This window comes from Hipposideros armiger, unplaced genomic scaffold, assembly GCF_001890085.2.
Source record: "Hipposideros armiger isolate ML-2016 unplaced genomic scaffold, ASM189008v1 scaffold_75, whole genome shotgun sequence".
Classification (NCBI taxonomy): domain Eukaryota; kingdom Metazoa; phylum Chordata; class Mammalia; order Chiroptera; family Hipposideridae; genus Hipposideros; species Hipposideros armiger.
Window position 1 is genome coordinate 1417652 of NW_017731425.1, and position 9303 is coordinate 1426954.

General features: G+C 44.5%; 1 protein-coding gene and 1 pseudogene across 1 annotated transcript in view; both read left to right on the top strand.

Annotated features, from left to right (window-relative positions):
• The first annotated feature begins 5409 nt into the window (after positions 1-5409).
• Positions 5410-5787, top strand: LOC109383041 (non-histone chromosomal protein HMG-17 pseudogene; annotated as a pseudogene).
• Positions 5788-7254: 1467 nt separating this feature from the next.
• The window catches only part of PES1 (pescadillo ribosomal biogenesis factor 1), a 16362-nt gene continuing 14313 nt past the window's right edge, over positions 7255-9303 (top strand). Inside the window, exon 1 of the mRNA XM_019643182.1 lies at positions 7255-7366. Within this exon, the coding sequence (XP_019498727.1) occupies positions 7343-7366 (24 nt within the window). The 5' untranslated portion in view covers positions 7255-7342. The remainder of the gene's footprint in view (positions 7367-9303) is intronic.

Consider the following 9303-nt stretch of genomic DNA (forward strand, 5'->3'; position numbering starts at 1 on the left):
TGAATTCCTTAAGCTTATTCTTTTCTGAGAAGCTCTTTATCTCTCCTTCAATTTTAAGTGATAGCCGTGCTGGGTAGAACAGTCTTGGTTGTAGGCCTTTATTTTTCGTAACTTTGAATATTTTCTGCCACTCCCTCTGGCCTGCAGAGTTTGTATAGAAAAGTCAGCTGTTAGTCTTATAGGAGTTCCTTTGTATGTAACCTGCTGTCTTTCTCTTGCTGCTTTTAGGATTCTGTCTTTGTCTTTAACCTTTGCCATTTTAACTATGATGTGTCTTGGTGTAGACCTGTTTGGGTTCAGCTTGTTTGGAACTCTCTGCACTTCCTGGGCTTGTATGTCGATTTCCTTCACCAGGGTAGGGAAGTTTTCAGTCATGATTTCTTCAAATACATTCTCAATCCCTTGCTTCTTCTCTTCTCCTTCTGGTATTCCTATGATGTGAATGTTGTTGCTCTTGATGTTGTCCCACAGGTCTCTTAAACTATGTTCATTGTTTTTTATTCTTTTTTCTTTTTGTTGTTCCAGCTGGGTGATTTCTGCTATTTTGTCTTCTAAATCACTGATCTGATCCTCTGCTTCACCTAATCTACTGGTGATTCCTTTGAGTATGTTCTTCATTTCAGTTATTGTATTCTTTAGTCCTAACTGGTTGCTTTTTATGATTTCTGTATCCTTCTTTATGTCCTCCCTAAGTTCCTTAAACATTCTTATCATCAGTGTTCTAAAGTCTGTCTCTGAAAGGTTGGATACCTTTGTTTCATTTAGTTCCATTTCTTGAGGTTTCTTCTGATCTTTTACTTGGGACATGTTTCTTTGTTTTTTCATTCTGGCTGTCGCTCTGTGATTGCTTCGATGTATTGGATCACCTAGAAAGAAAAAAAAAGAAAAAGTAAAAAGAGAAAAAGAGGGGAAAAAAGGAAAAAGAAAAAAAAGTAAAAAAAAAAAGTGGGGGGCTCTCCGCCCGCTTTAATCTGCAGACCACTTGCTCAGCAATAGAGAGACTCTGGGCGACTCAGCACCAGCTGTTGCGGGGAAGGGTTCAGTGCGCCATGCACTGACTTCTCTCTAGACTTGAAGTGAGCTTCCCGCAATTAGCTGCTGTGTACTCTGGAACCGTGCTCACCACCAAAAATCCTCACAGGTTGTTGTGGGCTGTCTGCTGCTGCAAAAAACCCTCTGTGGCCTGTGGCACAGCTCACAGCCCTACATTCCCAGGAAAACTCCCAGTCTCAGCCTGTCCCAATCAGCTGCTCGCAGATCAGGCTGAGCAGCCCGACAGCCAATCGCCACCCAGGCAACTCTGCACATGCAGTGCGGAAAGAGGGGACCTAAGTTGAGTTGCACTCTCCCAGGTCTCAATAAGCAGCCTGTTGGAGCTGGAGCGCGCCTGCCAGGCATTTCCCTGGTTATGCAACACAAGCAGTGTGGAGGGCGGGGATCCAAGGCACACACACTCTTACATCAATTCCAGCAGACCAATGTGATCCCAGACCTGAGCCTCTGTGGGAAGACCCATCCCTGAAAAAATGGCACCTTCCTGTACACTACTCGTGTGCAAGTTCCACACCAGGGGAACGATGGTCCCAAAACCTCCAGCTCCTGCGCCAAAGACGCTTAGTTCAGTCCTACCCGCAGGCTCCTGGACCCCGCTTACAGAGCTACTCCCTCCACCAGGAACCGGGTGAGTGCTCACCAACGAGAGTCCGTTTGCTGGCTCCACTGGTTCTCCAGCTGCCCTCAGCCTCACCGAGTTGAGCAAAGAAAGTCCTCACTCTTTTCTACTTCCAGCTATCGTAGAACTCCTCTTCCCAGCAAAGTAACTCTGGGCTGGTGAGTGCCGTGTGGGGCCGGAGGGTCTCGCCGTCAACCGGAGAAGCCTCCCCACCACTGAGGTGTCCCTCACAGTGTTCACCCTCTCTCGTCTCTGCCCCTCCTACCAGACTTGACATGACCTCCTCTTTAAGTCCTTCATTTAGAGGTTCTGTTCATCTAGTGTACAGGGAACATCCGAGGTTGAATGTTGTATAAATTATTTGTAATTTTGGTGTGATCCTGGGAGGCATTCGGCACAGCATCTGTCTATCCCACCATCTAACCGGAAGAAAAAACTGGTTTTATTTTAAATTTAAATAGTCACATGCGGCTTGTGGCTACCATATTAGATGATGCAGGTCTAGAGGCTTCATTCTTCATTATTATCACCCCAGTAATAATCCTAACACCTTAATTTTTCAGCACTTTATGGTTTCCAAAGCATTTTACTCTACTTCTCTCCCATGATCCCCATAGCATTTCTTTTTCATGATCCTGTGGGGAAACAGGGTCTCAGCAGAGAACAATATAGAAGGAAATTAAGAAAACAATTTTATTTACAATAGTATGTAAAATAATAAAATACCTAGGGATAAACTTAACCAAGGAGGCAAAAGACTTGTACACTGAAAACTGTAAAACATTGCTGAATTAAATTTAAAAAGACCTGGGCTGGCCGAGTGGTGCGTTGGTTAAGAGCTGGCTTGGGACGCCAGCTCTGAACAGCAGGGCCCCAGTTTGGATCCCACATGAGGGCCAGTGACACTGCCCTCTACAACTAAGATGGTGAACAACAGCTTCACCTGGAGCTGGGCTGCCGTGAGTCGCCGGCGACTGCGTAGGCTGCAGCTCCTGCTGCAGCGGGCTGCCATGAGCTACCGTGAGTGGCCGGCAGCCAGTGTGAGCTGCTAAAAGCAACCGTGAGCGGCCGTCCAGAGGCCGGTGACCGATCTGCCTCACCCAGGAAGAGCACAATGATAATACCAACATGCGCCAGTGAAGCGATGTCCTCCACAACTAGACTAAAGAACAAAAGGACAGCAACTTCTCTGTTCCCCTTCCCTGATTCTCCAGCGTTGTTCCCCTCCCCCAATTTCCCAATAAAATCTTTAAAAATAATAATAATAATTAAAAAGACTTAAATGAATGGAAAGACATCCCATGTTCATAGATTAGAAGACTTACTATTGTTAAGATGGCAATACTACTCAAAGCAATCTACAGATTTACTGCAACCTCTATCAAATTCTAATGGCCTTTTTTGCAAAGGTGAAAAATCTTATCCTCAATTCATATGGAATTTCAAGGAGCCCTTAATTACTAAAACAATACTAAAAAGGAAGTACAAAGTTTGAAGATTCACACTCCTGATTTCAAATCTTACTATGTTTTGAAATAAATCCTAACATATATGGTCAATTGATTACTTGTGTCATCACCTTTTTCTTCTACTCTCTTTAGTAAAGTTGTTTCACACATTTGTAAAACTGTTAAGATTGTTTTGTCACATTCTGCATTCTATCCTGGGATTCCACTGACCTCCTAAGTGATTTTTGTTAATTTACATACAAGATTTACTCTTTGTGCTGTGACATTCCATGGGTTTTGACAAATGCATAGGGTCATAAACCTTCCAGTACAGTATTATACATAAGTATCACTACCCTAAAAAAAACCCTTCATCTAGTCAGCCTTCCCTTCCTCTACCATCAAACCCGTCAACCATTGGTCTTTTAACTGTCTATAGTTTTCCTTTTCCAGACTGTCATAAAATTGAAATCTTGTAATATGTAGCTTTTGCAGACCAGTTTCTTTCACTTAGCAATATGCATTTTGGATTTATACATATTTTCATGGCTTGATAACTCATTTCTTTTTATTGCTGAATAATATTCCATTGTATGGATATACCACAATGTGTGTATCCATTCACCTATTGAAGGAAATCTTGGTTGCATCTAAATTTTGGCATTTATGAATAAAGCTGAATAAAGCTGCTACAAAAATTCACATGCAGGTTTTTTGTGCACGTTTAATATTCACATCAGTTTAGTAAATACCTAGGAGTATCATTGTTGGATTAAATGGTAAGACCACATTTAGCTTTGTAAGAAACTGCCAGACTGTCTTCCAAAGTGGTTGCACCACTATTATGTATTTTAAAACATAATTTAAAAATATTTACATCAATAACTACTCTATGTAGTTGGAGTTGTCCCCATTTTACAAATGAGGAAGAGAGTTACAGGTAAAGGGGCTTGTCCATAGCTTGGAAGTAAAGCCAGGTGTGTCTGTCTGCAGAGTGTGGGTTATTCACCACGATGATGACCAAAGCTTGGCATTGCACAAAGCATTCCATGAGTGGACAGCTCTAAGGTTAAAAACCACTTCCCTTTATGGAATTCAACTGCCTCGCATGGTCCTGGAGTTATACAACATTTTCCATAAGACAGAGAGGAGGCAACTAATCGGTGTGCCCAGGCATGTCCACAGCTCATTAGACAGAGAAGTGTGATTTTAGCAGCAGGATCTGCAGCAGAGTTGCCTAATGGAAGTCCATTTTCCACTACATAGCAGCTGAATGACCTTGGGGTGAGTCACTTCATTTCCCTGAACCTCAATTCTCTTATCTGTAAAATCTGGTACCTACATGATATCTATTTTGAGTTCCAGACCTGAATGTACACCACTTTCCTAGATACCGTGATCTGTGTCCTCCACTCATCTCTCAAAATCAATATGAATAAAATAGAGTCCCTCCTGTTCAGAACCAGCTACATGATTTGTGAGGGACAGTGAGAAATAAAAATGCAGCATGTCTTGTTAAAAAATTGAGGAGAATTTCAAGGCAGTGAGGGAGCATGGCATTAAGTACAGGGCAGTGAGCAGCTGCTCAGGTCACATGCCTATAATAATACTGGCCTTGCTCCAGTGATCCTTTCATGAATCAGCCACTACTGCCCTCTCAGATCCATCCCTCTCCTCTTTTGTCCAGTCACACCCTCCATGCTCCAGTCGTCATGGACTTTTATCACTCTGAATCCCCCAAACATTTGCTTCTGATCTGGGTGGTCTCTTTCTTCTTTCTCTTTGCCAGCTTTACCCCTTTTGTGCTCAACCTTTTTGAAACATTCCTCTGTCTTCTACTGTGAATACCATGTTTTTCTTCACACCTCTCTGGTAAGTATCTTGAAACGCTTTGCCAGCTCACCTTCCTCTACCCAGTTTTCGTTTTATATTTCATTGTTTGTGGAATCACTGGGTTTTATTTTAGCTTTAAAGCACAATAGATAATAAAATTCACATTGTTCAAAACAGGCATTGGCCAGTGCTTAACGCCTGTATCTTACCACTAAAGGGTGAGTGCTATGACCATAACCTTAGGCCAGGTCACATTGACAAGGGCCTCAAATTTAAAAACTTGAGGCAATCTTCAAATCGAGTTTGGAGGCCTAAAGGAAGAAAACATCAAACAACTTTAAAACTTTACTTCCGGAGCAGTGTGAAGAAGAGGCGAGAACGACCCCCGGACCAACTACAGCTCACGCGCTGCTGCATCCCCGCGTCCAGCGTCTACGTTCTGCCGCCGTTGCCATCATGCCCAAGAGAAAGGCTGAAGGGGATCCCGCTAAAGGAGATAAAGCCGCGGTGACGGACGAACCGCAGGGAAGATCCGCAAGGTTATCTGCTAAACCTGCTCCTCCAAAGCCAGAGCTCAAGCCTAAAAAGGCCCCTGCAAAGAAGGGAGAAAAGGTACCCAAAGGGAAAAAGGGGAAAGCTGATGCTGGCAAGGATGGGAATAACCCTGCAGAAAACGGAGATGCCAAAGCAGACCAGGCACAGAAAGCTGAAGGTGCTGGAGATGCCAAGTGAAGTGTGTGCATTTTTGATAACTGTGTACTTCTGGTGACTGTACAGTTTGAAATACTATTTTTTATCAAGTTTTATAAAAATGCAGAATTTTGTTTTACTTTTTTTTTTAAGCTATGTTGTTAGCACACAGAACACTTCATTGTTGTTTTTTGGGGAAGGACATATATTATTAATAGAACGTCTTCAAAGCTGGATTGACATGGGGAAAAACACCTTTTCCCCTCTAGTTTTGAGAGACTTCCTCTTGGTTCCTGGGAGGAGGGATCCCTTGATGTTGATACACATGAGCCACCTTGGCACAAACACCTTGTAGAGTGGAAAAACTCAAATTTGTTTTTATGTCCTCTTCTCTCTCTCCACCTTAAGCATAGACTTGACTCCCTTAAATCCAGAGACTTGTTGGGATCTGACCCAGAAAAATTGGTTACCAGTATGTCAGGCAATCCGGACTTGATAGTGTCACCATTGAGATGGCATCCCTCAAAAGAGCAGCAGTTCCATTTTTAGATTGTGGACCTACAGATTGATAATTCTGCCATTTTCATTTCATTTCCTGAAAGTCAGGGTCGGCTTGTGAAAAGTTGTTAAACAACAATGCTTAATGTGAAATGTCAGCCCTCACTCTAAACTTTACCTGTTCAGAGTATCAAATGAAAACTTCATTGGGTTTTTATAGTGGCTTTCTGATTTTGGTAGTCCATTGAAGAAGGGAGTGTGAAAGTTGTTGTATACTGTTAACGATTGTCTGCCCATGTCCTGCCTGAAATACCATGGTTGTTTATGAAAAGTATCTTTAATAAAGCTGGATACAGTTTGAAAAAACAACAACAAAAAACTTTACTTCCCAAGCCACAATGTTTTGGTGTGAATATTTGTATAAATCTTGTAATTATCCTTTGAGGAACACAATATGAAATTCATGTGTACATATTAAAAGCTCAAACGTATTTAAAATATACTTCGAGTTGTATAACTGCGCTTGGCCTTTCGTCATTTTTAACCCACCACTAAGGCCCAGAAAATGCCAAGTGGCCTCTCAGATCTTCAAGAAAAACGTTTGCTTTTGCTTTATTTTATCTCCATAACAGCGAATGAACCAAAGGAAAAGCCAAGCCGATGGGGTGGGCCAGCAGCTAACCTAACCGGCAGCAAACCGATCCCACAGCTTCACTTTGCGCCCCTGGCGGCGGGTTTCCAGCCATGGTAGCGAAATTCCGAAGCCGCCTAGCAACTGTTACCAAGACAACGCAACTCGCGCTCACGCACCTCGGAGAGTACACGCTCCTCTGCATCCCAGAAGGCACTGCGTTGCCTTTAGGCTTTCCGCCCTCCTCCATCCCAACATGCAACGGGGCTCAAACGCCATGCGTTCGTCATCGAGACAATTATAGAAGTGCCTGAATATACTCCTTCATTTAAACATTAAAACTGTCATAATAGGCTCACAGGTGGGAGAGAGAGCCTTCACAGTGATTTTTTTCAGAGGGTTTAGTTGTAAATCTTAAGGAGGAAAGCCTGTTTTTTTCTTCGATTCGCTCAGGCACCTTGTTGGGCAGCCCTCACAGACCGGCGGCGTGGGGGGTCCTCGGGGCCCTAGGCAGGGAGGAAGTGGCGCTGTCAGTTCGCGCGGTGGTCGTATTCTGGTCAGCGTGGAGTCATGGGAGGTCTTGAGAAGAAGAAAGTGAGTGGGGGAGATGCCGGAGCGGGTTGGCGAGGGGGACCCCGGGAGGTGGGAGAAAGCGCCACGGAGCCTGGGGACTGAGCCTTTGCCCGGCCTTGGTCCCTCGTGGCTACAGAAACGACTGGACTCAACGCGACGGAAGACAGCCGTGAGGAGGGATCCGAGGATGGGCCAGGAAGGCAGTACTCGTCCGGTGAAATCCGGGAAAGAATCCTGGAGTAGGGCTCTAAGAGAGTTGGTTACCAAGCATAGCTTCACCCCAAAAGAAAGCCTAGTCAAAGGCCAGCTGTTTAGTGAGTGATAAATATTACGTAAAGTTCACCATTACGTCGAATTTATCGCGTCTGAAACTTGGTATCACCTTTTCTTTGGAACCAGCCCTTGCCCTTGACACTGTGGATGGAGACGGAAACAATCAGTTGTGGTCCTCCTTTTCCCGAGTTCATTTGCTTGCTAGTGGGGAAGGTGAATTCTTAGATAACCAAATAGAACTATCACAGATTGTTAAAAGTGCCGTGAAGGATGCAAAGCGAGGGATAAGGATGGAGAATGTCAAAGGATACTTATTTGTCTTAGGAGGTCTCTCAGAGCCATAACGTTTAAGCTGAAATCTGAAATTATCGGAAGACCTCGGATGGGACCTGAGGCATGGGGAGTGTTTACTAAACAAGCCTGGCAGGGGAAACTAAGTGCCATGGCCCTTAGGTGGGGAAGGCTTGCTGAGTACAAGGAACTGGAAAGGCATCATGATTGCTGGGGTATAATAAACCAAGGGAAGAGTGGCATCTGCCGAGGCTGGGGTTGGAGAGGGACGGGATCATGCAAGGCCTGTCAACCACAGTGAAGAGCTTGTATTTTAACCTAAGTGCAGTAGCACTCAACTAAAGGGGGAGTAACGTGATCAGTTTTTCAAGGAGTTCTTGTTGCTATATGGAGAATCGCTTTGGTGTCATGAAAAGATTGGGGAAGGGATGAGGGTGAGGAAGATGTAGTTGCCTCAAGAGTTTCTTTTAGCTTCAAAATTTCTTTTGCCAGTTTGTGTTTAACTCAATATACTGTTGAGCACCCATAAATACTAGTGATTGGACCTACAAAAATAAAAGATGGAAAATCATTCCTTGCAGCACAGATGCAGATATATAAACAAATCATGATAGTTAAAAAAACAACAACTTTATTTTAAAGATTTTATTGGGGAAGGGAACAGTGTTGGGGAATTGAGAAAGGGGAACATTGTGTTTTTCCAGGACCCATCAGCTCCAAGGCAAGTTGTTGTCCTTCAATCTCAGTTGTGGAGGGCGCAAGCTCAGCTCCAAGTCCAGTTGCCGTTTTCAATCTAGTTATGGCATGGGGGTGGGGGTGGGGTGGCGTGGGGTTGGGGGAGGGCGGTGCGTAGCTCACCTTGCCATGCGGGAGTCAATTCGGCAACCTTGCTGTTAAGAGCATGCGCTTTAACCATCTGAGCCATCTGGCTGCCCTTTGGCAGCTCGGTGGCAGCTCAGCTCGGGCACAGCTTACTGGCCCATGTGGAAATCGAACCAGCAACCCTGTTGCTCAGAGCTTGCGCGCTAACCAACTGAGCCACCCGGCCAGCCCATGACAGTTTTTAAAGCTGGGTTTCACAGCCATTTTGAGCCAGATAAAGTATTGTTGTGGGAAAGGCTGTCATGTGCATTGTAGAATGTTTAGCAGCATCCCTGACTTCTTTTTTTTTTTTTAAGATTTTTTTATTGGGGAATTGGGGGGATGGGAACAGTGCTGGGGAATTGAGGGAAGGGGAACAGATAAGTTGCTGTTGTTTTGCTCTTCATCTAGTTGTGGAGGACGTTGCTTCACTGGCCCAAGTTGGCACCATCATTGCGCTCTTCCCTGGCGAGGCAGATCAGTCGCCGGCTTCTGGACGCCGAACCAGGGCCCTGCTGCTCAGAGCTGGCATC